At 33.1% G+C, this 19970-nt stretch overlaps 1 protein-coding gene across 14 annotated transcripts in view; it reads left to right on the forward strand.

Moving 5' to 3' along the window:
* The window catches only part of Eph (Eph receptor tyrosine kinase), a 395699-nt gene that overhangs the window by 354170 nt on the left and 21559 nt on the right, over positions 1–19970 (forward strand). For all 14 annotated transcript variants that reach the window (XM_065365324.1, XM_065365329.1, XM_065365327.1 and 11 more), the window contains exons 6-7: positions 3317–3551; positions 9405–9560. In XM_065365324.1, coding sequence (XP_065221396.1) covers positions 3317–3551; positions 9405–9560 — 391 coding nt within the window. The remainder of the gene's footprint in view (positions 1–3316; positions 3552–9404; positions 9561–19970) is intronic.

Consider the following 19970-nt stretch of genomic DNA (forward strand, 5'->3'; position numbering starts at 1 on the left):
GACAGAATGGAGGTGGCTGTATTTATATAGGGAGTTCGGGACGCATGGAAGAATCAATAAAATCTTTATTCAACACCGATTCCAATTCGCCATTAATTTATGGATATAACGATGAAATTATCCTGGCGTTAAGTTTATAACGGCAACCGAGCCTTTTTGATTGGAAATTGAGGTTATTTTTCAATTATCGACTAAATATGCGATGTTTTCCGCGATGTCTTGTGCTTGTGTTCTCATCTTGGAGACATTTATGCTGCAACAAGATTACAAAATACTTGCCTGTATACGAATACGTGTTAGGTGTTATTTACCTTCTCGTGGGGTATGTGTGTATTTAAACAAGCGGAGGAAAAAAAATACATAGAAAGAAGGTGGTAAAGAAGACTAAAGACAGAGGGAAAAGAACTCGGGAAAAATATAAATTATCATTATAACGAGATCATAAATACGACTAAGAGGAACTGGTTGACTGTTTTATTTGGCAGGCTAACTCTATATGCTTGGTTGTTGGTCCGTTGATCTTTCTGTTCTCTGGTGCCTAATTAATAGACGCGCATGTACCGGATCTGTGCGCCACGAGGTGGTTAAATTATTGGAAATATGCGATTTTTCCAGTTTTTTATTCGCGTAGCATCGACCGTCCGTCGCGTCGTCGTGGTTTTTTTCTCACTCGATGGTAAAGTGTTTGTACGAAACAGGGAGATAGCCGAGAGCAGAGATGTAGTTTTGGATTTTTAAGAAAATCTTTTATGTGGTAAGTGGATGTTTGAGAGGATTAAAAAGTATTAAGAGATGAATTTGATATACGGTAGGATTTCACTTTTTAACGAAACTTGAAACTATTTGGTGGTTTTGTTTGTTTTCTGGGTGAGGGGAAAGGGATAATTGACGTCAACAAACTATCTTTTTGCCTTCTTCATAGATTGGTAATTTGGTACCTATTGCTTTTTGAAAATTGAAGATTTTAGCTACAAACATAAATTATTTCATCAAAATTGTCAGAAAAATCGAACAAAATCGTTTTAGATTTTTTAAAAAAAATTTGAAGGAGCCTTGCAAAAAAATTCAAAGTTCAGAAAATGAATTTTTTCGTTTTTTTTTAGTTTAGCCCTAGGTAATTTATTAATGTTTATTATCACGTAGGAATGTAAATCAGTAGTTCAATTCTAATTTTATCATCTTGAAAAGAGAGTTAGGTACGCAATATTTTGAGTACTCCTGGAAATAGTGCCAAGTCATCAAGAAACCATTTTTTCCCAAATCGAAACATTCAAAAATTTTCAAAGTTTTTCAAACTTTTGAGCTCTTGGCAGGAGAGAAGGATTAAACATGGATCTGAAAATTTGAATTGAATTTCGAAAAAACTTCAAAAAACGACCCAACCTAACCTACAATTTGGAATTTTTGTTCAATATCTTCTTGATCCTTAATTTGACCAAAAACACTTCTGAATAGATTTAAGTTTTCTTGAATTAGAAACGGTAATCATTTGCAATCCGGAGAAGTGAGAGAAGGGGAGAATTACTCTTTTAAAATCGTTATTTTTCTGCACCTTCTCCCCCCTCTCCTCATCAAAGCGCCTGTGTCCAGAATTCCTAGATACCTATTTCCAATTCTGAAACTTTTTAGGAACAGTAAAATGTTTTCAAGCTGAATCAATTGAAATTTTTTTTTTGTTGAATTTGAGTTTCTGTTCGTGAAAGACTTTATAGAAGGGAGGAGGGGATCAAAATTCCTTAATGTTAAATAAAAAAATGAAAATATATCCTCCTATTCATTTTTAGTGAGAGAAAATTTTTTAATAAATTCCAAGTCATTTTTTCATAAAAAATAAATGTACTTATCACGTGTGTGCTTTGAATTTTCAAAATTTTCCGAGTGTCAGCTTTTGAAAAATTTTGATTTAGAATGAGGAGTGGGATAGAGTTGGACGACTGACACCATTCAAATTTTACTGATAATGAGAAAGAAATACCTTATCAATCAAAAATTGAAAAATTATTACAATAAGATAAGGTAAAGCTTGAAATTTTCAAAACGGGAGAAAGTTGAAATATTTTAGATTTGAAAATGAAGCCCTCACTTTTCTGATCTCGCAGAAACATTTTCTGCTGTGCTTCTATTATTCGTTAATGAGAAGTGGGAGAAGATCATTACCTTTCAGAAAAAAATCAGTCTCATTGCTGAAGGATAATCATGTCTCTCAACCTTTTTTCAAATGTTTTTCTGAATTTAATGGAGAGCACAGCAGTGAGAAAGAAGAAAAAATCATGTTTATTAATGCTGTATCTCATCTCCTCTCCCCTCTCTGCCTTTCAAATCGAATAAATACAAATATTATTATAAGTGTCTAATTGTAATAAGTAAATTTTGAAAGAGAGACGAGAAAAACATCAATTTTTGAAGTTGTGTTTCTCCAGAATTTTCAATTTTTTTTCTGTGTTGGGCGATTTTTTGGAGTCTATTGCTTATTTTGCAACCCCCCCCCCTCTCCTCGCTCCCTTCCACCCCTCTGAACTATTTCAGATGAAAAATTCACGAAAAATGGTTTCTCTTCCAGTTTTAAGTTCCCTCTTTCAAGAATATTGAAGGGTACAATTTTTGATGGGTGGTCAAAAAATGAAATTTTTGAAATTATAAACTATGATTCTTTGCACAATTTTTTAAGATGGATTAAAAATATTTCAAAATAGAGCAAGCTTCAAGCATTCAAGTTTCAAAACAAAAAAAAACTTGAAAAAATGCGTTTCAACATTTTTGAAATTGTGAATTTTTCAATCTCAATCTCAAAAACACATTCAAATTTTACTTTCCAACTCGACCAAAAAAAGTAGGTACCTACTTTTAAATGAAATTTTCAATTTTTCAAAATCAAAAAAAACTATTAGGGACAGTGTGGTTTCGAAAAATTCGGACTCATTGTTGAGATTTTTGTGTTTATCACTCCAGGTTCACTTTCAGAGATGCCTACTTCGTCAAAGGAACCTTTTTTGTTTTTCATAAAAAATAATACTTGAAGCCATGTTTGAAAATTTCATTCTCAATAATTTTTGAAGATTTTTTTCTTCTGCTCTAAAATAGACGTACCTACTTGGGCTCCCTCCCCTCCCCCCTCCCCTTCATCTAATCGTTTATATGAGCGACATTCTCTCTAGATTGACGATGGTCTATGTAGGATTGTAGGCCTACTACACTCTGTTCTGAAAATAATGCCATTTCTAGGCTACTACAAGGTAGCCAAAAAAAGGTGAAAGAACTCTGTAATACGATTTTGCGACTGCAGATTTGTAATTTTTTTATACGTTTGATTTTTCAGGTATATTACATCACTTGTCCAGCAGTCACGATTAATTTCGCGCATTTCCCAGCCACACCTACCGGGCGTGAAGTGACTGTGATCGAGCAAGCCATTGGACGATGTGTGGATAACGCCGAACAAGTCGATACGCCGATGTACCTATGCAAAGGAGATGGAAAATGGTATTTACCTACAGGCGGCTGTAAATGCAAAGCCGGTTTCGAAGCGGATTTGGAAAAACAAACTTGTAACGGTGAGAAATACTACATTATACTTAAGTGATTTCCTCCCCCCTGCTTTCTTCGCGCAGTTCGCCAATGATCATTCTTTTTTGGCGATGACAGAATATCGAACAAATTGGCCATCAGCGTAGGATGGCGCTGTGGCTGGTCGTTCGCGATAAACAAATCATCGCCATGGTCGCGATCACTCGTTCTCGGGTTCGTTTTAACGAATTTATTAATAATAAATTTCGCCTAGCTTTGGCGAGCATGTCGATCGAGCTGTCATAAATCTCTGGGTTGGTATAAAAAGCCAAAGCCGGGGCTTGAGCGAGGGTGGTCGGGTCGGAGGAAATTCGCGTATGAAAAAAATCTGCACGATAATAGATGTAATGTACCTATACCAAGACCTAACTCGGTGTATTGTTTTATATATGTGCTGAGTACAAATTAAGGCCTCAGAAAGAGAGTTTTTATTACGCGGATACCGGTTTGAGATTATACGATATGAGAACACAGCGCAGCCAACGCCACCGCCATACCGAATTAAATTACTAAAAAAAGAAGAGGAATTAAAAAAATCTATTCATTCGTTTTTAAAAAGAAGAATAATACGTTTGTAATTCACATTAATGATTTAATTATTAGCCGAGTTTATTTCGAATAAAAATACCGCTTTGGCTCTCTTTCTCTTTCACTCTGCATGGTGGATCTGGATGTGCGTGCGATCTGTGAATCTGATAAATGAACTGGTTTATATTTCGTACACCGAGATATAGCAGATACCACCAAATGGAGGAGTCGCGGCTGATGAATGGTAAAGGTAATGTGGCGGCGATGGTTGCTTTTTCCTCTCTTTTTTTTTTGGTTGCTTCTTGTGTGAGGCCAGCTCATAAACCAAGAATGTTTCACATATTTGAAATGCTAAAAATGTCAATGAATTTATTACCTACCCGTACGTATGTACTTATACCGTGAAGAGTTCATCTTTGTCTTTGCGAATATTCAGAACGGATGTGCCAGCGGAGGTGTTGTGGATTCGTTGCCAGATGAATTGAAATTGTTGCTCTGGTAAGCGTAATGGAATGTAATTTTTGGGAGAAATTGATGAATTACGAGAACCCAACGATGTGGTGGTTTTAACAAGGTGTGAGATGAGAGGGGATTGAGTTGAGGAAAAATACCTCGCGAGTTTCATTTTCGTTGATTCAGATTTTTTGGTAGGTGGGTAATTGACTTTTTTCCCCTCTTCGTTCATGAAGAGAGATTTTATATACTGGAGGTGTAGATTCCATCCGAGTGTTGTTTAATTTTGAACCATTTTGGAGAAGTATTGTTCCAGTTTATTTTCACGAGTGTTTGAATAGATCTGGTGGCTCGGTGACCGAAAAATATATAGGTGTACGTTTTGGGCCTTCGAGTTCATTTTTATTCTATTTTTTAAAATCCAAGTTGAGAACAAAGCTTGTGTGAAAAGACTGTAGCAAGGTCAAATGATGAATCATTATCAATCAGGGTCGATTTTTTTGAATTTCTTCTCCAGCTGACAATTTTGAAAAAGAAAAAAATTTTTGGCACCTTTCGAGTGGCGTAATTTATTACCTGAATGATACACAGAAAAAAAAATGTGTTTATAGTGTATTTTTCGCCCAAGAGACTATTGCTTTCTATTAATTTTTTTTTCATCGCTATATTTGAATTTAGCGAGTCAAAATACTCCGATTTGCGTCATTTTTGAGATGATTTAGCTCAAATCTCAATATTACTTTTTTCACCCTAAAATCCTCAAATTTTTATGAAAAATTCCAGCCAAATATTCAATTTTGATAAATTGATCTAAACTCTGAAAAATCCATTTCAGGGCAGTTCAACTTGTTGAGCTGAAAAAGGTAGTCCTGGGTAAGACGGCGCACTTATTTTTTGACGTTCGTATTTAAAAAGGGCCTTAGTCGACTTAGGCCCTTTTGAAATGAACACATTCAATTTTGCTAAAACAAAAGGTTGATTTTGCTACAATGCTGGCAAAAATAGGAATCATTTAAAATTTTGGTCAAAACCAGAATTTTTTCAATTTTGGCCAAAAAAAATGGACTTTTGCTATTTTAGTTGAAAGAAGGAAGACTTGATAACTTATTTTGACAAAAACCAAGAACTGTACTTGATATGAATAGTCAATTATTATTGATTAGGTATTTATGTTTCTTTTGCAACTTTTGAAATTGTATTTGAATTAAAATTAAGTTGAAAAAATCACAGAAAAACTTCCAAAAACCGAATTTATTGAGAATTTTCTCATTTCTGTACACAGATGGATTTGAAACCATATAGTGCTGTTTTCTGTATTCTCTTTTGACGCTTTTTAGTTGCCCGAGGTTTGGAGGGTAATTTTTATTTATTTTTTAGCCACGATGTTATTGATTCCAAATTTTTTTCAATTATAAAAGCATACAAAATGACCTATTTTTTTTGACATTTTGAAGCCATAAAATGTTATTTCTCATTATGATTGAGAACCGAAATTTTCCTTAAGACTATTGAAGCCTAATTGACCACTGCTGATGATCCCATTTATTCCAAATTTAGGGGGGGTGGAAAAAAACGGCTCAAGAGCTTGCTCTACTCCTGGTTTGACAAAGTAGTATTGAATTTGAAAAAAAAAGGCAGAAATCTCGTATTTGGCTCATTATCAAAAATGTACTCACAATTCAAAAAAAAAAAATTATTATTTACTGAAAATGGCCAAAATCTCACTTATTTTGCATGTCAAAAATCACTAAAAAGCTTTGCATTTCGCTAAAACTGTCATAGTCTCGCGCTTTGCCAAAAATTAAAAACAATCTCGTCATTCGTCAAAATCGTCATTACAATTCTCTTTCTTTGCTAAAAAAAGTGTTCTTTTTTGCTAAAAAAAAGTGTTCTTTTTTGCTAAAAAAAAGTGTTCTTTTTTGCTAAAAAAAAGTGTTCTTTTTTGCTAAAAAAAAGTGTTCTTTTTTGCTAAAAAAAAGTGTTCTTTTTTGCTAAAAAAAAGTGTTCTTTTTTGCTAAAAAAAAGTGTTCTTTTTTGCTAAAAAAAAGTGTTCTTTTTTGCTAAAAAAAAGTGTTCTTTTTTGCTAAAAAAAAGTGTTCTTTTTTTGAAAAAATAAAGAATGAAAAATTTCAACCTTGTTCCCAACAATTGCCCAAAATTTCTCTTCCAAATTTTCAAAAATTGCCAAAAAGTTGCAAAATTATCTCACTTTTTTGAGAAAAAAAAATGGCAACTATTTTTTTACCCTCTAATCGCCAAAAATCTTGCTTTTTGTTGAAATTGCCTCAGTCTTGATCGAGTTTCACCTTTAGGTAAATTTTTATTTGAATATTCTATTTTTTTTTACCTTAAATTCGATAGAAATTTTTTTGTGATTTTTTCCTATTTTAAAACGTTTTGCTTACGTTTTGTAAATTTTTAGGTTACTGTTACATTTTTAAACATTTTTGATTACTGAAGTTGGTTTTTTGAAAAAACAAAAAATTTCAACCTTTTTTCCAAGAGGTGCCCAAAACACTCGTTTTTACGTCAGAAATTCTCAGTTTTTTGCCAAAAATTATCAAAAAGTTTCGAAATTTAAAATAGTCTAACTTTTTTTTCTAAAAAAATTGCAGTATTTTTTTTGCCAATAATCATCAAATGTTTTGCTTTTTGCTGAAATTGCCACAGTCTTGATCTAGTTTCATCTTTAGGTAAATCTCAATCGGAATGTTCAATTTTTTTCACCTTAAACTCGATAGAAATTTTTTTTGTGATTTTTTCCTGTTTTAAAATGTTTTGCTTTTGTTTTGTAAGTTTTTTTGTTACTTTTTGAAACATTTTTAATTACTACTGGTAAAGCTAGTTTTTTTTTTTGAAAAAATGAAAAACTAAAAAATTTCAACATTTTCCCCCACTGTTGCCCAAAAGTCTCGCTTTTTTGTCAGAAATTCTCAGTTTTTTGCCAGAAATTGCCAAAAAGTTGCAAAATATTGTTTCACTTTCTTCAAAAAAAAAAGAAAAAAAAAGGGAATCATTTTTTTGCCATTAAACTTCTGCTTTTTGCTAAAACTGCCACAGTCTTGATCGAGTTTTATCTTTAGGTAAATTTTACTCGAAATAAGTATTCAATATTTTCACCTTAGATTTCGATGGAATTTTTTTTGGTGATTTTTTCCCTTTTTTAAAAAGTTTTGCTCATGTTTTGTAACTTTTTTGGTTACTTTTTGAAACAGTTTTGATTTCTAAAGTCAGCTTTTTTAAAAAAAAATTGAGTACGATCCGGCATTAAAATTCTTTTTGAGTGAAAGAACTCAAATTAGAGACATGTGAACATCTCAGTTTCTTTTTCTGTGCACCAAAAGTGACTCTAATCTGATGAGAACTCTCCCATAGACAACCTAAACAAATACTCAGGGTTGCAGATTTTGGAAAATTCCTTCGCATACCTTCTAATATATGTAGCTTATCATGGCTTCCTGCAGCATCAGCTAGATGAGCAGCTAAGTTCACACACGAGACACGAAAAAAGAGACAATCTCTTCGCGTGTATTTACCTATCAAATATTTTGCGTTTTAATCGCGATATGTCGTCATTCTTCTGCAGTTGTAGGTAGGTACTTTTACTCACACATACGCGTAAAATGAAACACCAAACATCGGTTAAACGGAATTGGCAAAAAGTAAACAAGACCCAGAACAAGAATGATGTTAATTACGAGCTCGTTTGCGTGTTTGCTTTATCTATACCATACGCAAACGCGTATATATGTATGTATAATAAGCATGTAAGATGGCTGACAGAGGCGCCGAGTTTAAAAAGATGGAAAGCGCCGCCAAAGAGCAGCATTAGGTACTCACGAGGAGTCGATAACGTGTGTCGCTGGCTGATGAATAAGAAGTGAAGAAAAATCGCAGTCGTATATAGCCTCAGCCAGAGCCACCTTAACGTTAATGTGTGTGCTATTTCGCTCTGCGAGAGTGTGCAAGTGGAATTTTTTTTTACTATTCGTGGCCACAGCTCTAGGTAGTTAGGTACTATAATAACGATGAATAGATGGCCCAATGGGACCATGCACGATGTGTGAGGAGGATATAACCGGAGGGTGTAAAAAATCCCAACGTATATAGGGGAAAGGATTAATGTATATTTTGCGTTTTACGCGCCTTGCTGTATTAGGTGGTGAAGGGGCACCGGGCATTGGGCACTGGGCAGTAAAGAGCGAAGGTTGTACTACGATATAGTATACAGAGGAGAACAGCGTATAGTATAGTGTATACTGACCACTGTATCATTTGTACGGTCTAATGTAAAGATAGCCATTTAACAAATACCGTTTCATTTCTCATTGTCCGGCTGTTTAATTACAGTTTGTAACGTAACCGCTACTTCACTCATTTATCATCGTTTTTCTTGGGAGCCAGAGTACGAGAGTCACAGCCACAATGTGTATGTGTACGCGATTTGTATCAGGTTACGGTCTCTCTCACTCTCTCCTCCTCCTAACAACGTAAGGTTTCCGTGATATTCGCCTTTCGGTTTACACTATACTACTATGTGTATTGCCGCACAGCAAAAGTCCCTTCATCGTTTCCCCCCTCCGCGTCCTGACCATGCCAGGAAACGAGTTATATTTTCATTTATGCCGCGATACAGGATACACCCTTTGGCGTATGTAAACGCTGCTACTGCATATAAGCTCGAAAGCGCGATAATTACCTACCCCCTTAACGAGTAGGTATACCTTAGCATGCCATAGTCGTACGAGTATAGTTTTATACGTATGGTTTTCATTGGTGCGGTTAAACGGATCTCCAGAGTGTAATTACTCTTACGAGTAGCGATAATGAAATAATCATGGTATTTATTCGTGTTTTAGTGTGCCCTCCTGGAAAGTTTAAATATGGTACTGGAGATGATAGATGTCAAACGTGTCCACCTAATAGCAAAGCTCCAGATTACGGATTCGCCGAATGCAGATGTAATAATGGATTTTATCGAGCTGCCAAAGATCCGAAAACTATGCCTTGCACACGTAAGTTTTATTTATTCATCAAGTACATTGTTACGTTAAGTGTTCTGGGTGTTCTGTTGATGGTTCCGAATAATTTGACTGGTATTACTGCAACCCAAAGTGTACACGTGTAAACAAATTGGACGATCTTGATATTTGCAGGAGTTGAGGGGATAAAAAAAATTAAAAAATAGATTTTCCTGTTGTGAGAATGTTACTGTTTCAGCTGTTGCATATTATATTTAGAATTTTGGCGAATTTTTGAAAATTAAGTCCATAAGAACATCATAGAAAGCTCATTCAGTTTAAGTAGGGAGCCAAAATTCAATTTCCCAATTTTTTGAACACCCCTTTCTCAGTAGGTTGAGACAAGAGCTGTCAAGAGCCAGATCAGGCAGAGAGAAAATGTCATTTTGGTCTTTTCATTAAAAAAATACACTTGTGAACAAAAAATATAAATTATCGAATTGAATTCGGAAGAATTTTTTTTTCATTACCAAAGTGCATAGAAATTAAATTTTTTTCTGGGAATTTTGTTGGCGAGTTCTGATTCATATAATTCATTTCAGGTCTTTACTTTTTGGAATTTCCAAAAAAATCAAACCCAAGGACGAATTATCCTCTTTGACTTTATGTCTGTGGATTTGCGATTTAGATATTTTCATGTTTCGATTTTTGAGGAATTTTTTAATTTTCAAATTCAGATAATTTCTTATTTGAAAAATTGGAATTTGATGGAATAGAGATCAAAAACTGAAATTTGAGTTATAGTTTTACCCTATTTTGAACATCCTAACTAATCGATGGTAGTTTTACGACATTTCAAAACCTGAAGTGGACCTTTGGGTTTTTCAATTTTGAAAAATTCTTATAAAAAGGGCCCAAAAATAATGAATTTAACTTCTACATACATAAAATTGAGTTTAACAATCTTTGTGCATGGCCATTTTATTAATCAATTGAGGTACTTACAATAATATTCAACCATTTTTCTATTGGTTGGTTTTTTTTCTCTATAGTACCGAAGAATTATTGAAGGCTCCAAAATTGTTTTAAAAAATCAACAGTTAATTTTGGACTTTAAAAATACAAATCCAAATCATTAATTTTTATGTTAACACATTTTTGTAGTGACTTTTTCATTGTTTTTTTTTTTTTTTTTTTTTTTTTTTGTCAAAAATGATTGCTGGAGAAAATTTTGGATTTGAACTGCAACGAACAGAATTTGAAAATTTGTGATTGAAGTGGTCTGGGTAATTTCATTTTGTAGACGTTAAATTTTATTGGAACTTTTTTTATAAAAATAAGGAGATTAAAATTGGGTCATTAATTGAATTTCATTGTTCATTTCAGCTCTTTTGTGATCAAATTTTGATGTTTTTGTCGTGATAAATAGACAATGCAAAAATTCGAAGAAATTCTCAGAAAATGAAAAAAAAAATCAATTTGTAACCAAAATTGAGATTATAGCATATTGAACATTTCCAATAAATTTAGGGTGGTTTTGAGCCATATTGGACCCCCCAGTAGACTTGCTAATTTTTCAGTTTTGAAAATTTGTTCTTAAAAAAATGACTTTGCTAAGTTTTTTTCAAGGATTTTCAAATTGGTGTGAAAATAATGAGAAATTGGTTCAAAGAGGTAAAAAACGATAATTTTGGTTCGTTTTATAGCAAATTTTCATTCGGAGGGGGGAGGGGGAGAGTGACTACCCCTTCACCCATCCTCCTTGGCTACGCACTATATTGAAGTAGAATTATTCGAAATCTGCCCATGTCACTTTAATATTTTTCCCCCTTCGAGAATTTAAGAATTTAAGAAATTTCACGAGTGCCCCAGAATAGCTCAAAAATGTAATCCATAGATTTGAGACTTCAAAAATATGGTCTCAAATTTTTGCTTTTCTTGTTAACACTTCGTTTTGTGGACTATGAAAGGGTTAAAGAGAAAATTTTAGATTTCAACTTACAAGAGCAGAATTTTTAAAACTCGTACCTTAAGTAATTGATTGAAGTGTTTGAAAAGTGCTGTATTTTTTTTTGAGCTGTTTTTACGAGCATTTTTTTGAAACTAGAAAATTCAAAAATTCTCGATAGATTTTTAGAAGGGTTTAAACTACTACTATTCGATTATGGAGATCAAAATTAGCGTATAAATCAAATTACAACTTTTTTAGCTCTATTTTCATCAAATTTCGATTTTTTTTCTTGGAAAACGAAAGATAAAAAAATTAAAAATTCTCAAAAATTGAAGGAAATTCAGCGAAGGTAGATTGTTGTTTATGGTACATCGCAATAAATCAAAATTGATCATCTTGGGTGGGAAAAATAGTGAAAAAAAAAAGTTTTTGCTATAAGATTAAAAAATTAGTAGGTATTCCTGTAGCAAAAATTCAAAGTAAAAATTTATCATGACGAAAAATGCGGCCACTGATAACGATATAAAATTCCTAGTGTTTACTTCCTCGTCGGTTGTAAAGTAAAGCCGAAAATAAAACCAAGTTCCGGACTCTCGAGCTACGATGAAAAACTAGGTCAGCACCGAAATTCCATCTTCAGCGAGTTCCGGTTTTACAGATTCAAATTGATGAAATTTTACTATTATAAGGCCTTTTCCGCTCAACGGACGAATAAATTTTACATTATTTTAAATAAATGAAAACAAGGCCGAAAAAACGTTCTACACATTTACTTTGACCAAAAAAAAATAAGTGGAGAAATTCGTCAGCCTATATAAAAACCGACTTCTCGTCGAAAAAATAATTTTCGGTCGTAAACAAGGCTTATTTGAAATTTCACCAGAGTACCTAACAAAATTTTTACGGTAAAGAATTTATAAAATTCACAACTCGCGATATAAAAATGCAAAAAAACAAAAAATTCTCGTTCGTATTTACATAGAAAACTGAGGATGAGGACGGTTTCATTATACGAAATATTTCTCCTGGTATATACCTGAGACTGTTAGTACATAGGATGGTGGCAAGAGGAACATTTCTTTTTGCGACTGTAGTTTTTATAATTTTTTATTATTTTCGTGTATTTAATGTAATGGTAAAGTATACGACGAAAAAATTGTACCAACGCGCAAAAAAGACAGTGAAAAAAAAAATTATATAGCTCGTCGTAGAAATGAAGTACCACGTGAAAAGTTTTTGTATTCCACAACGCCGCTTATATACTTTTTGAAGTGGAGTTGTTTTTCAAAATGTATAACGATTTGGCGAGCAAGAGAGCGCAGATTATGGATGACGCGAAGACGACCTTTTTCCCCCTTGTTTTTCATTAAAGATTTTTTTACTTGGTACATTGAACTTTATTTTGTCTCGTTTCGGCGTTCTGAGTTTTTTTCTTTCGCTATTTCGCGTTTGTGTACAAGCTGGAGAAAAAAATTCGGTATTCTCTGTTTCCTTCTATGTATATATGTGGGATTTCTCTTTCTCTGTGTATTTTTTTCATAGCTTTTGCGAATGAATCGCTGATAAAAAAAAAGCCGTTCTTGTGCGTCGCGTACCGAGTTATATTTTAAATATTACATTGTTTTCGGCTTATACGACATTCAGCGTTCGTATTCGCGTCTCTTTAATACGTCTCCGCGTTTGGGTCTGTCTCTCTTGCACTGTTTTTTGGGTCTGTATGCTTTCAGTTGCGAGTTGAAATTTTAGCTTTGCTTTCTCTCTCGACGTCGGTATAGTTCTCGCTTATAAATCCTCGCGCCTTCCGCCGTCTCTGGCTTTTTTTTCACATCAAACAACCAGCGTCGTGTATATAGTATGTAGTCTCGCCCGACGTAATTATTTTTTCGCCAACGTCGTCGTATCGTCGCGTCGTCGGCTTCATTTTTCTCTACATCGTTCTGTTTACATCATCTCTATGTCTATATTACGTATGCACTTGTTGCGAGTGCGACACATTGTCGTCATGTATGTCAAATTAAATTACTACCCCGACGAATTTTTCATTTTTAATCAGCCTATAGAGTATAGAGAAAACCTCCCATATTTCCTCGTCTCGGAAGTGAGGAAGACTGCGAATTTCAAAAAAATACCGCCCAAGTTTGGCCAGCTTTCGATTAATAAGTATGTAGGCAGGAGCACTCGTTGATCTATCGGCTGTGGCAGTGGCAAGCACGATGCTTCTCGATTTAGACGTTAACGTCGAAAGAAGAATGCTCTTTGGTAATTGAAATTCTTGCTGCGTGTATCACGCTGCTTGGTAATAAGTGTGAAAAACTACCGGCAAACTCTTTAACACACTGTACGACAACGAAGACGTGTAAACGTCGCGCGTCGTCTAAAGATTATTATATGTACTATACTATGTCGAGAGAAGTTCACGTTATAGCATTATAGTAAAGTCAACTTTCTTCTACTTTTTTTTCCGCTTCCTTGTTCGCGAACGTGTCATATTTAACGAGCAAAATCGCATTACGTTGGAGGAATCTCCTTCTTCTGATATCAACGATTGTTTAATGAACGTGTTTAATTGGTTGCGATGTTGCCAATTCTAAAAACCAGACGTGAAATTTCAACACGTCTGCGACTTGGGACATTTCAAAAGCCAAATTTTTCATTATAAATTTTGAGATAACTTTTTGAGACGAATACAATAGGTTATTCCATAAAGTACATTTGAGTATTTTTAAAATTCAAGGCACCAGGAGCTCAAAAAGTTACATCTTCATTATTGAGATAGGTGAAATTTCAATTTTTTAAAATTTTGAGGAAGTTGGCAAAAAATCTCATATGTATTTTTCAAAGCATATAACACCTTCAATTTTCGAGGAAAACCATTCATAATGGGAAAAAAAATTATTTATATAAAAATTATGATGAAAATTATTATTAAAATAAATTTAAAAAATAAAATATTATATTTAGCAAAACAAAATATTAAATTAAAATTAATACATATAAGTAATTAAAATTCAAAAAAAATAAGTCAATATGACATTTTTATTTAAAAATAAAAAAAGTGGGTTTCAGGACCAATTATCCAAAAGTTACACAATAGGCCATCGATTGATTCCCCCCCCCTCATTCTTCATTTATCGTTATAAGTCATCAAACTGAAGCTCCTTCAATAGGTCCACTTTTTTCCAATTTTTCAATCAACTTTTTGAAAATTTTGTTTTCTTTTGAGAAAAATATGAAAATTTTATTTTTAAATACATTTTGATCCATACCAGCCTCTTTCCTTCGCCCCCATCGTAACACTTTTAAAAATATCCAGCTTTTTTGACAAAATTTTAGAATTGTCGTTTCTACAATTTTTTAAAAATATTTTACATTTAGGTATTCACTTTTTTTCCAGAATTTTCTTAAGGAATAATTTTCAATTCTGTTTGAAAGTAAAAGAATTTTTGGCTTGAGTAAATTTTTGCATGATTCGCTCTTTTCCTTAATTTGCAATCTTTAGCCTCATGAAATTGAAAGATTTAAACAAATTTCTAAATTTCTCGCCGAGGGTCTCGTTTTTTTTTTTTTTTTTTTTTTTTGCAAAATACAAAAATTTGTCTTGATTTTTAATATTTTTTTCAGTATTTAAAACTTTGAAATTTACCATTTAAGTATTCTTTATTCCTCTTTCAAAATGTTGGTTTTGTTTTTTTTTCTGTTTAAAAAAAATTTATTTGAAACGCCCTCCCCCTACCACCATCTGGCCCTTCACAAATTATTAAAGCATTTAAACAAATTTCCAGCCAAGAGTGCTGCTGTTTTCGTCAAAAAATTGTCTTGTTTTTTCCATATTTATTCAATAAAAAATTGATTCTATTCATTCTCTGCTATCAGAATTTTGGTTTTCTTTCAAAAAAGCCAAGTTCTCTTTGAAATTGGAAAAATATTAAATTAAAAAATTATTCAACTTGAATAAATTTTGACTAGATTCGTTCCCATCTCGTACTATCTTTCTCCCCACAAAACTTGAACAAATATCCTGCGAAGAGTTCTATACTTTTTTGACGAAATTATCAATTTCAAAAAGTCCTGTGTTTTCCATTTATTTATTTATTTTTCAAAATTTTGATTTTCGTTTTCATGTTTCCATATTTTCTCTCTCTCTTTCCTTTTTTTTTTTTTTTTTTGTAAAACAGAAAGATTTAAACCCGGACTGAACCCCCCCCCCTCTTTCCTCCCTCCTCACCACCATTGAAACATTTGAAAAAGTTGCCCATTGCAGGTCTATTTTTTCTGCAAAACTTTGAAATTTTTCTTATTCTTTCAGAACTTCCATTTTTTCAACACTTTTCTAATAATGTTTTAAAAATGGAATAATTTTTCACTTGGATACATTTTCACCTGTTTTCTCTCCCTCCTCCCTAAATTTAAATATTTCTAAAGAAAAATTTCGTCCTGTCCAAAGTCTTAATTTTTTACAAAATTTCAAATCATCCTTCAAAGTTTTCCATTTACTGTTACTTTCTTTCAAAATTCTGATTTTTTAAAGAAAAATTTCTTCATCAATTTGTTGTTTTTTTTTTTTGAAAAACTGAAAAATTTTAATCTAAACTAGTTGCCCCTCTTCACCTCTGTTAAAACATTGAATTTTGAAAAAAAATAAATAAAAATATTTTCTACTGGAAAAGCCTTGATGCATAATTTTTTTTCTCAAAAAAGAAAACTTGAAATTTCCCATGAGTATTTTTTTGAAACTTTTATTTTCAAAAATGGATCAATTGCTGGCTACTTTTTAATCTGTACCCCTTCCCTCCTCCCAAATTGAAATATTCAAAGAAATTTTCTGCTAAAAGTTTTACTCCCTTCTTTCAGAATTTAATTTTTTCCCCGGAATTTCAACTCAAAATACGTTGCAATAGGATAAATTTAGAATTTTTGAATTTTCCCCCCTCCTTCGTGAATTTTACCAGACGATATCTCAACTTTCCTATCTGTCTACAAACGTAATTTTTTCGCTTTTACGTACCAACGCGAACGCAAATGCACACACGTTACGATGATCTCGCAACAACGATACTCGACGACCAAAAGTCATAAAAAAGCACCCTTCATTTTAAAAACTTGACGGCGACAAAACTCATAGACGTAAAATTTTTTCACACTTGTTCGCTCCGACGGTTACGTTTCCTTTTCGTGACACGGCTACGTACTGTAGTTATTCGCCAGCAACGAGCATCGGTAGGTATAGGAGCTTTTTCGATGGCACAATGTTCCCAGAAGTAAAGCGCCGTAGAAGTACAGGGGGTTAAAATGTTCACGATCGTAATGCTTTTACAAGCGGCAATTCGTTTCGCTATAAAAGAAAGTACGAGAGCGTCACAGACAGAGAAATGAGTAGGTAGAGTGGTACCTTATACCTATTCGTATACTGCGATCCACTACGCTAAAGCTCATATACTCTTGCAGTAGGTACTACACAGAAAGAAAGACGAGCTGGAAAGGAGGCAGGGTAGAGAAGAAGGAAAAATATAGGTACTAACGTGGCGTTCGTAAAAATCCAAAATGTGTCTTGAACCAAAAAGCAAGTCGAACTTTGTAATTTACAAAAGAAAAAGGAATTTCGCATAAATAAGCCCATTTCGTGGTTAATGAGCTTTTATACCATTTACGCGACAGCAATGCCGATTACTCTTCGTAATACTTACCTACTTACTTGCTTGGTACCGGTGCGCAAATATACGTAGCTAGGTAGGTAAGTTTTAATTTCTTTCTCGTATACTACGTTGGCGCGATTTTTTCTTTCTCTCTCTCTGCGAGCTTTTTTTTTTTTTTTTGGTGCATCTATGTGTACAAAGTTAGCACATTCTTTTACGAGGTCACCTTTCGTCTTTCTCTACGTACTATATCGAGTTGAAAAGCTCGCAGTGGAAGAATTTTCAACGAATGTGGCGTAGTAGGTACTTTTGTGTAGTATGGAGTATAGTTGTTGTAAGTAAGAAAATAGCGCATTCTGTTACTTACTGTACATTTGCGAAAAGCTCGATTGTAAGAAGTTTAATACTGGTAATAAGAGGTTGGCGGCGTATCGCATCGTAACAGACGTTGTTATAATAACCATAGTGAGAAAGAAGTAACAAGAGTGAAGAAGACGATGCTGCTACGGAGCTGCGAAATGTGTACGATATCTCTGTGTATTAGATATATTTTATGCAGGGTGTCCCAAATTGGCTTGCTGCAAATGAATGGGAAATTTTATAAGACATTTCAGAAATTTCAATAGGAGGAGGAGGGAGGAAGAGGATAGTAAACTCTTGAAATATTTTTGCATAATTATTTAGGTATGATTCAAACGATGAAGAAATGATGTTGCTTGATTTTTTTGGGAGCTAAATCCGAAGATATCGAGCAAAAAAATCCAAAAATTAAATCATGTCCGTCTCTTTGCTCATTTCCTATGTTAATTAAAGTCACGAACAAACCCCCCCCCTCCCCAAAAAAACAACATTTTGATCAAAATTTTCATTGCGATTCTCTATCGATTCTCGTTCCTTTAAATACATAATACAGTCACAAAAAAATACAATTGATTTTATATTTTTTTTTTAATTTCTAGTTTTGACTCTTTTCTTTTTTTTCATTTCATGACTTTTTTGGTCAAGAATTTTCCTGGTTTCTAAATTTTGTTACATTTGAATTTTTCTCTAATATTCATTTTTTTGGAATTGGAAAGAGAGGAGAATAAAACGTTTGGAAATATTCTTAAGATTTCAGATTTTGGTTTTTTTGTTTTTCGATTCGTTTATTCACAAGAGGGTTGGGGAAAGGGGGGCTCAAAGTGCAAATTTCAGCTAATTTTGGTACATATTTTAGATTATTTTCGATTTAGAATTTTGTTTAGTGGGGAAAGTTGGAACACAGTTCTCAATTTTTTGAACTTTTTTTCCATTTTTTTGTGGAAGGGAGAAGAAGAAGAGGATGAGAATATTTTCTTGAATTTTCCAAATACATATTTATTTTTTTGGAGTTGGATTTTTTGGGGGGAGGGGGAAATGAAAAATCTTTCAAATTTCCACGTTCTGTAATGTTTGAATTTTTTTCGTATTTTTTTTTCTTTTCAAGTATAGGGAAGAAATGGTAGATATACTAGAGTATAAAAATGGGTTTTAGTAAGGGTAGAGGCACCAAATATGGACCACTTTTTTTTGGAGGATTGCCACTTGAAAACTATAGGAGGTAGAAACCTCCACAAAGGCTTAAAATGAAGTTCTATCCTTCCACCAACACTGTACAAAACTTCAGGGGTGAAGGTCAACTTTAAGTATGTTTTTTTTATTGTTGAGTGATGAGTGTCAAAATGACAGTTCGAAATTTTGGACGCCTAATATGGACCACCTATAAAATTTCAAAATAAACATACTTTCACATTTGTAGAAATGAACAAAAAAACTTATTCTAAGCAGTTCAGGTTAATTTTGAATATTTTTTTCAAATTGTTGAATGACGAGTGTCAAAATGACAGTTCAAAATTTTGGATGTCTAATATGGACCACCTAAAGAATAATTTCAAAATAAACATATTTTTACGTTTCAAAACATCATATTTATTAGTAGAAATGAACAAAAAAAAGTATTTCAAGCATTCCCCTTCCCCTTTTCAGCGGCTGTAAAAAATGAGTAAAAAATTCAATATCACAGGTGGTCCATATTAGTGCACCCCATAAAAAAAAAATTTGCACCAAAAATTTCTGTACATACCCTCATTTTTAGCAAAAACTGATCACTTCAGCAGAAACTACATCCTTTTTTGATATTATAAACATCAGTGCCATTTAGAAAATTACACCACATATATATTTTAATAAAAGTTGAAAAACACACTGAAAAAATTTTTCAGTGTCTCAAAACAGTTTTTTGTAAATTTCTCAGCGAGTTTTGACTTTACAGTTGTAATTTTTGTCTCATTTGTTTTTTTGATGAAAAATACATCAGAATACATTTTTTCCTGACAGATTGCGCTAATTACCAATGAGAACGGGCGCTGGTCCATATTGCGGACTGGTCCATAATTGGTGCCCTTACCCTTAGTCCAAAATATAGCATTTTTGATCAAGAGGTGGGGGAGGGGGGTTCGGTTACAAATACCAATTTTTCAAGTTTCCCAATTTTTGTGTTTCAGATTTATTTTCAAAAATTTTGACAATTTTTTTGGGATGAAGAGTTGGAAAATATTTGTCAAGTTTCCAATTTTTTAAAACTTTTTTTCATTTTTTTGGCAAGAGGAAGAGGGGGATGAAGGAAAATTTCAAGATCTTAAATTTTAGTTATTTTGAATTTTTAGTAATTTTTAGTGAGAGGATAAAGAGTTTGAGGGGGAAAAGTTCAAATTCTGTTCTGTTTGAATTTTTTTGGTATTTTCTTTTCTTTTCGAGTGGGGAAGGCAGGAAGATAAAGAGTGGAAAAATAGTTTTTAAGATTCCAAATTATATAGCATTTTTGACCATGATTGGGGGAGGGGTGGTTACAGATACCAAATT

The sequence above is a fragment of the Planococcus citri genome, chromosome 5, assembly GCF_950023065.1.
Source record: "Planococcus citri chromosome 5, ihPlaCitr1.1, whole genome shotgun sequence".
Lineage (NCBI taxonomy): Eukaryota > Metazoa > Arthropoda > Insecta > Hemiptera > Pseudococcidae > Planococcus > Planococcus citri.